Source organism: Coregonus lavaretus (genome assembly GCF_964263955.1).
Source record: "Coregonus lavaretus genome assembly, chromosome: 23".
Lineage (NCBI taxonomy): Eukaryota > Metazoa > Chordata > Actinopteri > Salmoniformes > Salmonidae > Coregonus > Coregonus lavaretus.
In genome coordinates, this window is record NC_140010.1 from 27,831,080 (window position 1) to 27,847,608 (window position 16,529).

Sequence of the window (16,529 nt, forward strand, 5' to 3'; positions counted from 1 at the left end):
CAAAGAGTTCAATTTTTGTCTCATCAGATCACAGAATATTTTGCCTTATGCTCTCAGAGTCGTTCACGTGGCTTTTTGCAAACTCCAGGCATGCTGTCATGTGCCTTTTTCTCAGGAGTGGCTTCCCTCTGGCCACTCTCACATTAAGCCCAGATTGGTAAAGTGCTGTAGAGACTGTTGTCCTTCTGGCAGGTTCTCCCATCTCAGCCAAGGAACTTTGTAGTTCTGTCAGAGTGGTCATTGGGTTCTTGGTCACCTGCCTGACCTAGGTCCTTCATGCCCGGTTGCTCAGTTTGGTCGGATGGCCAGCTCTAGACAGAGTCTGGGTGGTTCCATATTTTTTCAATTTCCCAATGATGGAGACCACTGAGTTCTTGGAAACTTTCAACACTAGAAATTGTTTTATACCCTTCCCCAGATATACGCCTCATCACAATTCTATCTTGGAGATCTACGGACAGTTCCTTTGACTTCATGGTATAGTTTCTGCTCTGACATGCACTGTCAACTGTTATATAGACAGGTGTGTTTCTTTCTAAATCATGTCCAAACAATTGAATTGGCCACAGGTGGACTCCAATCAACTTGTAGTGAAATCTCAAGGGATGATCAAAGGAAATTGGATGCACCTGAGCTCAATTTGGAGTGTCATAGCAAAGGTGTGTGAATACTTATTTAAATTAGATATTTCTGTATTTCATTTTCAATAAATGTGCAAAAATGTCTAAAAACATGTTTTCACTTTGTCATTATGGGGTATTGTGTGATGGGTGAGAAAAATATATATTTAATCCGTTTTGAATTCAGGCTATAACACAACAAAATGTGGAATAAGTCAAAGGTTATGAATGCTTTCTGAAGGCACTGTAAAACCGCACTTCTTGGTGAATTCACTTATACCCACGTTTTCAGTCACAATTTGCTTTTACCACTTGTAATGATTTGCATGATACTGATACAAATTAAGCCTGGTTTGTTATAATGTTGTAAGGTAGACCTACTGTACTTTTATATGATATTCTATGAGAGTGTTAATCATTCATTTTTGATAGCCTAACATTACTTGATGAAGACATGCTGTTATAGCAACTGTGCTTTTGTCTTGAAGCTAAAATGTTATAAGTGTAGCCTACAGATGAGAAACTAAAGCCTTTCATTGTCTGTACATACTGTACATGCTTGTGAATTGTTTGCATTATTCAAGGGTGTTATATGGTTTGGTTGCATTATTCAATAGTGTAATAATGTTTTAGATGAAAAGTTTCTGTCATTGTTAAATAGTTTGTGCTTACTGGCTAGTGGCTACTGTGATTTTTACGGTCAATTTGAGCTGCGGACCAAGAATGTCGTGTTGCCAGCCACAACGAAAGGTAAGGCAAGGATGTAATGTGAATTGAAAAGTAGAATTCTCTTCTGCCACCCCACTCAGCAGAATCTCCTTCATATCTCGTAGTGGGAATAGGGCCTTAGACTATTGACACACATCCTCAGCATGTTTGTTAGGCATTGGCAGGCATTTCACTAATCACCTCCTCAGCATGGGGCCTATTCAAGCACTAAATGAAACAATGGCACCCCAATTAAGACAAACACCTTTTTCTTTAGTTTAGGACAACCCCCTGGGGTCTCCTAACTATCTCACATTAACTCCCAGTTTCTCCACCCTGCCACAAAGTTGGAAAATATGGTAATTGGGTCTATACCTACTACAGTGTTAAGGGTTTACAATGAATGTGTTCCTTTAAAATCACATAAACCTGCCAATCACAGATAAACCTACCTTTCTCAAATAAGTGTATCCATAATTGCCTGAAATGTAAATATCATGTTGAATGTGAAAATGCATACACTGTAGTCTAATAAAGACCGTGTCAAACAGGCGTACAGTTACCCAAGGAGTGCAATGCAACTAATCAAATGGCAACAATGTTCTCGGAAGCATATGTTAGGTAATTTAGCCACAATATCATGTAAAAGTCCAATTCAATTCACTCCATAAACTCCTACCCACGTTTAATAACTCGTTATGCATCGCTTTGTACGGGGGAAGAAGAATAAACAAAGACCTATGCAATTAAAAATCTTCTTCTATAGAGGGGAAAATGTAAACAAACACCTTTGAGAAACACTTGATTGACTTTCATAGTTCCCCGCCCCTGTCGCGCTGTGATTAGGCGCTCCAATATGGGGAGTGACTTCGCAGCGCCTCCCTCCATATATATTCCATTCAATGCATCCTCCAACAACCGTTAACATGCAGAGCGAGCGATTAACGGTGGTGCCAAACGGAGGTATCGGTGCGTAAATTATATTCTGTCAGTCAACAGTCCACAGCAGACAGAGAAGAGTGGTAGTTTTTTACAGAATAACGTAAACATAGAATAAGGCGGTGTGATGTGTGGATTCCCTACCATTTTACCAGCCAGAAGACACCCGAAGGCTTGCTTATCCCCAAAAACACCGTCTGCGCCAAGGATGAGTTTACCAGCGTCTCTGGATTAATCGGACTCCACAGCCTACTTGCAAGCGCAAGTTCGCTGGCACTTTGAAACAGACGAATTCAACAGTGAATGATAATGGAGTGCCAGTTGCTGGGGTGGTGCATGCTTTTTGCACTCGTTCTACACAGGTCGAGCTGCGCCGCGGCGAAGGCGCTACAATGCCAGGAGATATCCGTGCCTTTATGCAAAGGAATCGGATACAACTACACCTACATGCCCAACCAGTTCAATCACGACACACAGGACGAAGCAGGGCTGGAGGTGCACCAGTTTTGGCCCCTGGTGGAAATCAAGTGTTCTCCGGACCTGAAGTTCTTTCTCTGTAGCATGTACACTCCTATTTGCCTAGAGGACTACAAGAAGCCCCTGCCGCCTTGTCGGAGTGTCTGCGAGAGAGCCAAGGCAGGCTGCGCGCCTCTGATGAGACAGTACGGATTCCCATGGCCAGACAGAATGAGATGCGATGTATTACCAGTGCAAGGTAACCAAGATACATTGTGCATGGACTACAACAGAAGCGAGACAACGACTGTTTCTCCAGTTGTTGCAAAGCCCACAAACCGCCCCGTTAAACCAATAAACCCACGAAAGAAGAATGGACACGGGCGTTCGAATGTTCCTAGTAAACACAAACCTCCGAGTTCTCCCTGCGAACCCCGGTGTCACTGCCGCGCTCCCATGGTTCCAGTCAACAGTGACAGTCATCCTCTATATAACAGAGTTAAAACGGGACAGACACTCAACTGTGCCATGCCCTGCCACAACCCTTACTTCTCCCAAGACGAAAGGACATTTACTGCATTCTGGATAGGACTATGGTCCGTGTTATGTTTTATCTCCACTTTTGCAACAGTGGCAACTTTTTTAATCGACATGGAGCGGTTCAAATATCCGGAGCGACCCATTATATTCCTCTCTGCTTGTTACATGTTTGTCTCAGTCGGCTACATTGTCAGACTAATTGCTGGACATGAACAAGTGGCTTGTAACATGGAGCATGACATTGAACACATCCACTACGAGACCACCGGCCCTGCTCTTTGTACCATTGTATTTCTACTCATCTACTTCTTCGGCATGGCCAGTTCTATTTGGTGGGTCATTCTGTCCCTTACCTGGTTTCTGGCTGCGGGGATGAAGTGGGGGAATGAGGCCATAGCCAGCTACTCTCAGTATTTTCATTTAGCTGCCTGGCTGATACCCAGCATGAAATCAATAGCTGTGTTGGCGTTGAGTTCAGTGGACGGGGACCCTGTGGCTGGAATATGTTACGTTGGCAATCAGAACTTGGATAACCTCCGGGGCTTTGTTCTGGCGCCTTTGGTTATCTATTTGTTCATTGGGACAATGTTTCTTCTGGCTGGGTTTGTGTCACTGTTCAGGATCCGGAGTGTTATAAAGCAAGGAGGGACGAAAACAGACAAGTTGGAGAGACTGATGATCAGGATAGGAATTTTTACAGTGCTTTACACTGTCCCAGCCACGATTATAGTAGCCTGTTACTTCTATGAGCAGCACAACAGACAGACTTGGGAAATAACCCATAACTGTTCCTGCTTGTTGGAGCATGAAATGCAGAAGCCAGACTATGCTGTGTTCATGCTAAAATATTTCATGTGCCTTTTGGTTGGCATCACGTCCGGCGCGTGGGTCTGGTCGGGGAAAACTCTAGAATCCTGGAGGACATTTTGCACCCGCTGCTGCTGGGGCAGCAAGACCACGAGCGGGTCAATGTACAGTGACGTTAGCACGGGACTGACGTGGAGGTCCGGCACTGCGAGCTCTGTCTCTTGTCCCAAACAGATGCCATTGTCTCGGGTTTGAAAGGAAGAATGGACCACTAATTGTGTTGGGATTGTCCATCAGCGTGTTCCAATTAGCACATTAACGAGCACCTAATGATTTATCTTCTTACATAATGAGACCCGCAGCCAGTTTAGAACCATATAATTAGAATGAGATGTGATTCTATGCTTCCAATTGAGGACCATTTCAATGCACATACCCAATACAGTGAGATTTTTCGATAGGCGGAAATTCAGCAGTGTAAATTAATAAACAAATAAAAAATTATAATTTGTTAAACCATAGGCTATTTAAGGGTATACCTACTGTTCTCTTCATTATTACAAATAACCATATTGTCTTAAACACACAATTTATTAATTCAAAAGAAGAGACTTGGCTTTGTCTCATTTTAACCAATAAAATGAGCTTAGCAAAGATGGTTTGAAGTATGCTGTCTCATACGGGTTTTGTTGGTGCTTAATGTATTTATATAATTATTCATGTAAAAACATTGTACATTTGTATATAAAATGTAGGCCTATACGAGATTGGAAATGTGTATAATTAACTTTGATAGAAGATCTTTATTTTGAGAATAAAACGATTTTTATTACATTTCAACCTGTGCGTCTTCGTAGTCATTCTGTGCCAAAGCTGTAGGCTACATTTTGCAAATTTACTTTTTGTTTTTGTTGTCTTCCTGCCATGAGAATAGATTTTTGCATAAGTTTGAAAGCCTATTAATAAATTGTCAAACAGTTATAATTCATGAAAACGTAGGCCTACTTGTTGTGTATGGCTGTTGGGTTCCTTTTGGGTAGCATTAAAAACAGTTAACTTTTACGTATTGTAGATGCGACCACGGGAAGGATTCGGAATAACATTGAAATGGTAATGAAGCCTTACAGGTGGTCTGTTTGAGTAATCCTTTCTTTTGAGGGAACCCCTCTGCGCGACAATTATGTTACAAGCGCTGCGTCTTCTGCCCCCAATTAACACTGACGACCCAGTGAAACGTCACATTCTGCCTAGGCCTCGCATGAATAAAGTGTATGCAGGGAATCAGACTCTCCATGGACGTGCCACTGACTTCATATAAATATGAAATTATAAGGATTCTACTACTATTCTTATTGAAGTTTGTGTGGGGCAGAGTTCAGGATACCCACTGCTGAGCATAATTGGTTGGGTGCCCCCTCTTACTGTCAAGATGCCCTAGGCCTGATAATTAAGATGTCAGACAGTGAGGGAGGGGGACAGTAGAAATACGTCCCAAAGGGCAACCTATTCCCTATAGTGCACTACTTTTGACCAGAGCCTTATGGGCCCTGGTCAAAAGTAGTGCACTATATGGGGAATAGGGTGCCATTTGGGACGCATTCTATAAGCCCACTAGGCCGACCCTGTGCCTTCCCCGTTAGAAGGTAATTACGTCCCAGTGTGTGGTCGGTTTACTCTGAAAGCGCTTAAACAGCTTGCTTATCTTCTTAACAAGCATAGAGACACTGTTGCATGTGAAAACTGCAAATAGGACCCCTGCTTGTGGCGAGAACATTCGTTTTTAGAGCGAGACCTGGGTGTAAAAGAATCCCAAGCCATAAAAAATGAGTCCCGTGTTACTTTTACGCAGTGGGCATGTTTGTGTTGATCCAATATCCATATATATATAATAATACAAAATAAAAATATATTTACAAATACATACAAATGTTTTTGTTCATTTGGACATTCAGAAGATGTAGTGTTCGTCACAAATAATTGACTTACCTCTTTTAAATCTGTCCAACCAAACAGGGATTTTACAGCATGCCTCTCATCCTACTTGATAAACTGCATCCTGACTTTAGCTAAAGTTGTACTGTATCTGCAACTTCATTAAGCCAGGGCAACTCCATGAGAGCAGGAGCAACGCTTCAGGTAGGCTACTGCAGTTCAGTAATACCATACCGCCACCTTGTGGAAAAGTAATTCAAATCAAATCGAAATTTATTTTTTTACATGCGCCGAATACAACAAGTGTACTTACCGTGAAATGCTTATTTACAAGCCCTTAACCAACAATGAAGTTCAAGAAATATAGTTAAGAAAATATTTACTAAATAAACTAAAGTAAAAAATAAAATAAAAAGTAACACAATAAAATAACAATAAAGAGGCTATATACAGGGGGTATCGGTACCGAGTCAATGTGAGGTTAGTCGTAGTAATTTGTTCATGTAGGTAGGGGTAAAGTGTCAATGTAAGGGTGGCCATTTTATTAATTGTTCAGCAGTCTTATTGCTTGTGGGTAGAAGCTGTTAAGGAGCGTTTTGGACCTAGACTTGGTGCTCCGGTACCGCTTGCCGTGTGGTAGCAGAGAGAACAGTCTATGACCTGGGTGACTGGAGTCTTTGACAATTTTTTGGGCCTTCCTCTGTGTTACAAGCTTTTTGGGGGGCCTTCCTCTGTGTTACAAGCTTTTTGGGGGGCCTTCCTCTGTGATACAAGCTTTTTGGGGGGCCTTCCTCTGTGATACAAGCTTTTTGGGGGGCCTTCCTCTGTGATACAAGCTTTTTGGGGGGCCTTCCTCTGTGTTACAAGCTTTTTGGGGGGCCTTCCTCTGTGATACAAGCTTTTTGGGGGGCCTTCCTCTGTGATACAAGCTTTTTGGGGGGCCTTCCTCTGTGATACAAGCTTTTTGGGGGGCCTTCCTCTGTGTTACAAGCTTTTTGGGGGGCCTTCCTCTGTGTTACAAGCTTTTTGGGGGGCCTTCCTCTGTGTTACAAGCTTTTTGGGGGGCCTTCCTCTGTGTTACAAGCTTTTGGGGGGGCCATCCTCTGTGTTACAAGCTTTTGGGGGGGCCTTCCTCTGTGTTACAAGCTTTTTGGGGGGCCTTCCTCTGTGTTACAAGCTTTTTGGGGGGCCTTCCTCTGTGTTACAAGCTTTCAACATGCCTGTAATAAGCACTTAATAAATGTTATAAATAACAAATATGAACAATATACTACATGATTATATAAGTAAACAATTTAATACATTGAATGATTTTGTTTTTTTCCAATACCAATCATAAGTAATTGCTATTCCAATAAAATGTAAAACAGTTGGTAGGCCACAACTAGGATTCAGCTCAGAGACAAAGTTAGAGGTTGGTTCCCAAATTGCACCATATTATAGTGCAGCCCCCAGTAAAAATCAACAGAGGAAATGAGGTCATGTCACACCTGATCCACCTCCTGCCAAGATAAACAGAACATTTACTTGTGGGTACAGGAAGGGCTCATCACTGAGGCCATCCATAGAAGGTGTCCCAAATGGTACCCTATTCCCTATAGTTCACTACTTTTGACCAGAGCCCTATGGGCCTTGGTCAAAAGTAGAGCAATATGTATGGAAGAAGGTGCCATTTAGGATGGAAACATAGTATCCCATTTACCCCCCATCCCCCTGAATTAGTAAAGGCACATTGAATGGTTTCTTTGTCTACTGATTCAATTGGTTTTCTGTCATTGACTGAGATACATCTGTTTTAAATGTAATACAGAAGTAAGATGACGCTACAGTTAAACACTCCACATAGCAGTGACGGAAAATCCAAAAGTATACAGAACATCGTATATAAATGTATATCCAGTAGATTTGCCAATATCGATACAATTCCATAAGGATTCTGCAACAAAAACATCAAATCAAGTGTTTTATTCAGTTCTCACCCATTTGTTGGCCAGCTGATCACCCTCTGTTGTTTTGTAATCAAACAGCAGTGAAGCAGGCTCTCTAATTCCTTTACCACTATATTTTCAGACAGTCATACAAATAAAATAAAATAAAATTGTATTTGTCACATACACGTGTTTAGCAGGTGTTATTGTGGGTGTAGCGAAATGGTTGTGTTTCTAGCTCCGACAGTGCAGTAATATCTAACAAGTAATATCTAACAATTTCACAACATATACCCAATACACACAAATCTAAGTAAGAATGGAATTTACCTGGGGCGACAGGTAGCTTAGTGGTTAAGAGTGTTGTGCCAGTAACCGAAAGGTCGCTGGTTCTAATCCCTGAGCTGACTAGGTGAAAAATCTGTCGATGTGCCCTTGAGCAAGGCACTTAACCCTAATTGCTCCTGTAAGTCACTCTGGATAAGAGCGTCTGCTAAATGACAAAAACTAATATATACATATATGGACTACTAAGATACAGTAGAATATTATAGAATACAGTATATGAGATGAGTAATGCAAGATATGTAAACATTATTAAAGTGACTAGTGTTCCATTTCTTAAAGTGGCCAGTGATTTCAAGAGGCAGCAGCAGCCTCTAATGTGCTAGTGATGGCTGTTTAACAGTCTGATGGCCTTGAGATAGAAGCTGTTTTTCATTCTCTCGGTCCCAGCTTTGATGCACCTGTACTGACCTCGCCTTCTGGATGATAGCGGGGTGAACAGGCAATGGCTCGGGTGGTTGATGTCCTTGATGATCTTTTTGGCATTCCTGTGACATCGGGTGCTATAGGTGTCCTGGAGGGCGGGTAGTTTGCCCCTGGTAGTGCGTTCGGCAGACCGCACCACCCTCTGGAGAGCCCTGCGGTTGCGGGCGGTGCAGTTGCCGTACCAGGCGGTGATACAGGATGCTCTCAATTGTGCATTTGTAAAAGTTTGTGAGGGTTTTAGGTGCCAAGACAAAATTCTTCAGCTTCCTGAGGTTGAAGAGGCTCTGTTGCGCCTTCTTCACCACACTGTCTGCGTGGGTGGACCATTTCAGTTTGTCAGTGATGTGTACGCCAAGGAACTTGAAGCTTTCCACCTTCTCCACTGCGGTCCCGTCGATGTGAATAGGGTGGTGCACCCTCTGCTGTTTCCTGAAGTCCACGATCATCTCCTTTGTTTTGTTGATGTTGAGTGAGATGTTATTTTCCTGGCACCACACTCCCAGAGCCCTCACCTCCCTACATCATTCATTCACCACTCAAAATGTGTCTAGAGGTGAGGGTTGTAAAGGTGAAAGGTTCTGGCTATGTCTGTCAGTCCATGTTTGTGTGAGTGTGTATGTTTGAGTCCGTGAGTCAGTCAGTGGATACATGACATTTGCATTGACATATACAGGTGAAAAAAAATCAGTAATTTGCATATCTAATCTGTGCTGCCTCTACTCTGATAAAGTGTTACTAGTTCAATGTACAATTCTTCAATACAGTCTCACTAGGCACCAAACTCTCACTAGGCACCAAACTGAAGAAAACAGACTGAAACAGGGAGGGACTACCTGACTTTGTCCTATAAGAAACGCTTGTTTTCGTTTTCTGTTGGAAAATGGTTTGCTATGTTTTGATATGGTGTGCACTAATGAATACTCAGTAGGCTTGCTGGGAATGGTCCATTGTATGTAGTGATATTTATTTATTGTACTTTTAGTCTGACATCAACATCAAAGGAATGAGAATGGATTTTTCTGTCACCAATGACAACAAGCATGTATTCCTACTGATCTGTCTAAAGGTGAAAAGTAAGTTCAGCATTGGCAGTCAATATTTTTGATGTTCTATTATGTCAACTTCTATTACCACTTTCATTCACCCATGAGATCTGAGTGCTCTAGGTACAGCATGTCAGGCCAGGGATGGTTGTAGCATTTTTACATTAACAATTCTTCCAAAATATCACCCTGTTCCATTTATAGTGCACTACTTTTGACCATAGGAACTATATATATATATATAATCTTTTTTTTATTTATTCTTTTTTTGTTGTTGTTTTTTTGTCATTTAGCAGACGCTCTTATCCAGAGCAATTTACAGGAGCAATTAGGGTTAAGTGCCTTGCTCAAGGGCACATCGACAGATTTTTCACCTAGGGGATTAGACCTTTCGGTTACTGGCACAACGCTCTTAACCACTAAGCTACCTGCCGCCCTATATGGAATAGGGTTACATTTGGGATGGATCAATAAGGGGAATAGGAGCCAATGACTGGTAGGAGCTGATTTGTTACGAATTCAGAGAAAATGGAATGATTTAACGTATTGTAAGAATAATGTTATAATTTACAATTCAACTAAGGAAAAGTATGTACATGTACACGTATAGGCATGTCCATAGATTTAGCCTTTCTCATCTCTGGCAAAGTGGTTCTTCTTTTCCTCTGCACTTTCATAAATCTACCAGAGGAGGTCAGTTTACACTTAATTATTCAGACATGATTCGACCCTCCGTTGTTTCAATGGATTTCAAACATGGCCGTAACTATTACATATGAGGACACCGAGGTCTCGGCGGTAATTTTTTGTAATTTGGAGAAGGGAAAAATGTATATATAAAATGTATATATATAAAAATGTATATGTATACAGTAATCCCTCGTTTATCGCGGGGGTTACGTTCCGAAAATGACCCGCGATAAGTGAAATCCGCGAAATAGAAAACTTTTTTTTTTTACAATTAGCAACTATTACATGTATACAAATACAGTGACTCACGTGTAGGCCGTTTCACTGCTCTTCAGACTGGGCCGCTGCATCCTGACTGCGCTCTGCAGTGTTCTCTTCTTCTGAAGCCCGCGGTGCAGGTGTGTTTGTTCGGGAGAAGAACATAGTGATAGGCAGCTGTTGTCGCTCTTTTTTCTTCTTTGCAAAAAGATCCTTGTACACCGACATGCCACCATCGATTACGTTGGAGAACTGTAATGAACGGCTCATCAAAGGGTCCCATTCCTCAGCTACTCGCTTAAGTTCAGTGGCTATTCGCACCATGGTTGCTAAGCGACCAAGCGTTAGTCCTTCCTCCTCATCTCTCGTGTCCTCTTCTCCCTCTTCTCTTTCATCGTCGCTTTGTGGCTTTGTCATTTACCTTCCCTTAGCATGTCCAGAAGTTTAACTTTATCTGAGATAGGTAGCATCTTCCGCCGTTTGGGCCCATCCGCAGGTGCTTTTGTCGGTCCAGGCCGTTTCGTCGACATTATGGGTTTAGGAGATGTTCGAAATTACAAGATAATTTGGCCAACTTAATGTAAATTTGCCAAGCTGTTTTATGTACGTACACATAACTGCACGAGACGACAAAATGATAGCACAATTCGTAGCATGTTTTGATACAAGAAGCGGGAGTGAGTTTTTAGCGAATCAGAATGCAGAGCACAATGCACCAAAAAAAAAAAAATGCATTATGAAAATCCGCGAAATAGCGAATCCGCGATAAGTGAACCGCGAAGTGGCGAGGGATCACTGTATATATATATATATTCTGTACACAATAAAGAAAAGAAATTACGGGTCAATATGTAAATATTGCTCCCAGCGTTGATCAAAGCTCAGAACGCTTATATTACTGATCTGACTGAATTCTAATGGCGCCTGCCTCTTTGTGATCGAGTGGAATCACGAACAGTGATTTGTTCGTTATGTTGGCCTGCGTCACCCGGATTTGCCTTTTTTATTTTTGTAATAAATTCGCCACTCTCTCAAAAGGCTAACGCAGCAACTCTGCCCTCTCGCGGCACAGGCCGAGGGCCTGAGATGTGAAACGAACTACCCCGGATCGCAGTCAGCTCAATGGGTAACTACTGCTGACAGTGTATTTGCGAGATGCCGGACAAAAGCTATTTAAAAAATATCCTGCGACTACTCCAATGTCTACAGACATCCCCCAAACAAACAAACAAAAACCGACTCTTGGAGAATGAGTGCACAACTATTAAGTAGTCGCTTATAGATACACCATATATACAAAAGTATGTGGACACCCCTTCAAATTAGTGAATTTGGCTATTTCAGCCACACCAGTTGCTGACAGGTGTATAAAATCGAGCACACAGCCATGGCCTTACTAAGAGCTCAGTGACTTTCAAAGTGGTACCTTCATAGGATGCCACCTTCCCAACAAGTCAGTTTGTCAAATTCTAATTTCTACCATGCTAGAGCTGCCCCCATCAACTGTAAGTGTTGTTATTGTGAAGTGGAAACTTCTAGGAGCAACAACGGCTCAGCCACGAAGTGGTAGGCCACACAAAAGTGGTAGGCCACACAAGATCACAGAACGGGACTGTCGAGTGCTGAAGCGCGTAGCGTGTAAAAATTGTCTGTCCTCGGTTGCAACACTCACTACCCAGTTCCAAACTGCCTCTGGAAGCAACGTCAGCACAAGAACTGTTCATCGGGAGCTTAATGAAATGTGTTTCCATGGCCGAGCAGCCGCACACAAGCCTAAGATCACCATGCGCAATGCCAAGCACCGGCTGGAGTGGTGTAAAGCTCGCCGCCATTGGACTCTCGAGCAGTGGAAAAGCATACTTCTGGAGTGATGAATCACGCTTAACCATCTGGCAGTCCGACGGACGAATGCCAGGAGAACGCTACCTGCCCCAATGCATAGTGCTAACTGTAAAGTTTGGTGGAGGAGGAATATTGGTCTGGGGCTGTTTTTCATGGTTCGGGATAGGCCCCTTAGTTCCAGTGAAGGGACATCTTAATGCAACATTCTAGATGATTATGTGCTTCCAACATTGTGGCAAAAGTCTGGGGAAGGCCCTTTCCTGTTTCAGCATGACAATGTCCCTGTGCACAAAGCGAGGTCCATACGGAAATGGTTTGTCGAGATCGGTGTGAAAGAACTTGACTGGCCTGCACAGAGCCCTGACTTCAACCCCATTGAGCACCTTTGGGATGAATTGGAACACCGACTGTGAGCAAGGCCTATTCCCCCAACATCAGTGCCCGACCTCACTAATGCGCTTGTGGCTGAATGGAAGCAAGTCCCCGCAGAAATGTTCCAACATCTAGTGGAAATCCTTCCAAGAAGAGTAGAGGCTGTTATATCAGCAAAAGGGGGGACCAACTCCATATTAATGTCCATGATTTTGGAATGAGATGTTCAACGAGCAGGTGTCCACATACTTTTGGTCATGTCAGACAATCAGGTGGCTAGCTGCTGGCAGATACTTATATTGCAATAATGTTGAAGGGCTCTGGCTAGTAGGCCTATTACTTAGCCAGCTAGAAGGATGAAGTAAGAAGCTAACATTAAACGGAGCCTACTCAGCAGGAGTAAAAAAGAGCTCATAATAACTTTGATTTACAGAGTAGGCTAGTGAGACAGGCAGTGATGTGGCGCTCAATGGTGAGACTGACGCAGGCTGCAATGCATGCAGGCGGAAGCAGAGACAGAGAGAGTGGTTAGTACAATCGTTCCCAAACTTGGGCTCAGGGCCCCATGTGGGGTCCCCTGAGAATTTTTTTACTAATCTTATCAAAGTTTAAAACAAAAAAACAAAAAAAAAACAGATGTTTCAATATGAACATCTCCACATGGCATATATTCCCAATAGGCCTACGTTAAAATGCAAACAATACAGTTCTAAAAATGTAATACATTTTCGTTTTGTCACTGATGCTAGGTGTCAGTGTGAATCATTTCTCATATTTCCCCCTTTCAGGGGAATAACATTATAATTGTATTGCTAATAGGCTATGTGTTTGTAGATCGACTGAGGTGAATAAACCTACATCAGCCAAAGTGATAATGGCTGGGGTCATTTTTACTTGTTTTTGCTGTTCTCCAAATAGCATTTTAACGTTTTTTAAATTCTGGACCTCACTAAAACTCAAACCCTGGTTACTGTCCTGATTTCAAACAAGGTAATAATTATGTCAGCCCCATGTGTACTAAAATGTTTAATATAGTCTGTACAATCACTTAAAAAACAGAACACATAAATCCTTATGCTAGTTGAATTGATTTATAAAAATAAAAAAACGACACAAGGTGCAAAAAAAAATCAAGACCGTTTGAAATCCTACACTACTGCTATACTGTATGAAGGCTTTGGCAAGGATTCAATCCAAAGCGCATTGTAGAGCGTTTTAAAGGTAAAGTACGCTTGAGCAGTCATTCATGGTATTTACTGTGAACTCGATCTCCGTAAACATCGAGAACATTGTTGACAGTACAAATGCACTTCTCTGCAACGCACCTTGGATTGAATCTCTGCCATTGTGTATTTGTCTATGAGTCAGGTGCTCTTCCGTTCACCTCAACCCTTCCATCACTGGCCTCCTTTAAGGCTATTGACCTCTCCTGAGGTCTCTTTTGGGTCTATTGTTTCCTTGGATGCCACAGCAGAGTAATGTTCCTTTGTTACCTTCAGTTCTCCAAGTGACCTTGGCTTCAGTTGGGTCGGAGCATGTCAGTCTTGTTTAACTGTTGTTGGTGAGCCCAATGAAAGAAAGAGTAATGTTCCTTTGTTACCTTCAGTTCTCCAAGTGACCTTGGCTTCAGTTGGGTCGGAGCATGTCAGTCTTGTCTGACTGTTGTTGGTGAACCCAATGAAAAAACATGTGAGCTGAACAACAGCTGAGTGTGCTGCCACCATTGGTCTTGAAGGTCAACTAACTGGCATTGTTTGAATCACTCATTCTAATTCTGTTAGCTAACACAAACAGCTCTACAGACAGAATGTGTTCACTGTAAGTATAAAGTCACAACAGCAAAATGCAATGTAGCCCATTATTACATTTTGGGGAAACATTTATTCAAGTGCAAGTAATGAGTAAATCATCAAAGTTGTTTAGCTAAAAAAGACAGCTGTCCCATTGTCGTGTTGCGGCCTTGCATAGAATTACATACATTTAAATAATTAAAATACAAACTTTATTGAGCATCTGATGAGGAAGAAGAATCACTGGAGGAGCTTGAGGTGCCCCTTACCCCCACTTCCTGCAGGATGACTTCCTCCTGGAGCCTATCACGGGACTCTGCGCTATCATAATGCTGCTCCAGGAGTGTTGTGTCTACCACGTTGTAGCAGCCTTGCCTCTGGCCACTGTTCATTGGCGAGGGGGTAGACTGGCGTGAGACTACCACTGGGTTTCTCTCTAACCGCCTGGAGAGATGGACAGGAGATGAATGGGAGATTTGGTTGGGATGAACAAAGCGACCGTTCGATGGAGCACCCATAGGGATGGGCTGAAATGGCGGCGGAGGTGTCATCCTTGCATCCCTCCGCGGCGGCCTTCTCCCCTGCAGGGGTGGGGCAGCCACCCTTACCTGGGTCTCATTGTTTATTCTCACTCGTCCGTGTGAAAGGTCACTGTTTGGGATACCGCTCGAGGTTGGTTTGTCAATGTGACTTTGTCCTCTCTTTAGGACAGTTTTGAGAGTATTCTGGGTGTACAGGACTTCCATGTCCTCCCCAACCCCTCCATTCATGAACAGTCCGCCCTCCTTCAGCTCTTTCCCCTGCTCCTCTCTCCTCCCCTGTGTCACCATGCGCTGCACAGAGCACACCAAGTCTGCCAGACTCAGTAGCAGAGACAGGGAGGCAGCCCCCAGCATGAAGTTGAGCATGATGGTCTTCTCTGTGGGTCTGGATACGTAGCATTCCACCATGGACGTACAGGGGGACTCATAGCACTGGAAGCTCCTGGGGACAGAGAAGCCATAGAGGTAGTACTGGCCGGCACTGAATGCTGCCTCCAGTAAGATACGCAGTATCAGGTCCAGGAGGTAAGCACTTAAAAAGTTAGGCGTCCCTTTTGGTAGGGAATGTTGAGGGTTACACAGAGCCCCTACCGGACTTCTGCTGCCGGGGAAATAGTTCCCTCCGATACGAAGAGCTGACGATACTTTGTGGACTATATAAGAGATGAACATCATGTGAGGGAGACAGAGCATGATCAGTTGGAACAGCCAGAAGCGGAAGAGGGAGAGGGGAGCAAAGCAGTCAAAGCAGACGTTGGTGCAGCCCGGCTGGATGGTGTTGCACACAAAGCGCTCCTGCTCATCCCGGAAGAGGGGATAGCCAGAGAACAGGAGGATGAGTAGTCTCAGGACCACCATCAAGATCAACCACGTCTTCCCTGCATAAAGAGCCAATCAATTAATGATTCACTCACATACATTTTAATGTTAGACACCAATATTGAAAAGAAAGCTATTTGTTAGTAACAACTATCAAAAGAAGACCATCGCGCTCTCCCTTAAAATGTAGTTGGTGCGGAAAACCTGTGAATCTAGATAAGCAAAAATATAATGGATCTGACTGCACTCAAAAAGATGTTGCATAAAGGCCTGAGTAACATCAACTATCCCATACATATACCATTTACAGGTCCATTTACATTATGTCCACCTACCCAGGAAAGTGACATTGTGATTGAAAGTAATAAAGAGCATTTCCATTAGGCGTGTCTTCTCCATGGTGTAAACAAGCAGCTCATCCCATAGAGGAACGGTGTATATACCTTCCTCCAATCCAGGTTACTCAGCGAGG

At 43.0% G+C, this 16,529-nt stretch overlaps 2 protein-coding genes across 2 annotated transcripts; one reads left to right on the top strand and one right to left on the bottom strand.

Annotated features, from left to right (window-relative positions):
* Positions 1 to 2,570: 2,570 nt before the first annotated feature.
* On the top strand, positions 2,571 to 4,325 carry LOC311150861 (frizzled-8-like; the record flags this gene model as incomplete). The annotated part of the gene is made up of 1 exon (XM_084188416.1): positions 2,571 to 4,325. The coding sequence occupies one exon, from the start codon at positions 2,571 to 2,573 to the stop codon at positions 4,323 to 4,325; it is 1,755 nt and encodes a 584-aa protein (XP_084044542.1).
* Positions 4,326 to 14,908: 10,583 nt separating this feature from the next.
* On the bottom strand, positions 14,909 to 16,456 carry LOC311150614 (gap junction delta-4 protein-like; the record flags this gene model as incomplete). Its single annotated transcript, XM_084188099.1, has 2 exons — positions 14,909 to 16,116; positions 16,393 to 16,456. 2 exons carry the CDS (start codon positions 16,454 to 16,456, stop codon positions 14,909 to 14,911), a joined length of 1,272 nt encoding a protein of 423 aa, XP_084044225.1.
* Positions 16,457 to 16,529: the final 73 nt, after the last annotated feature.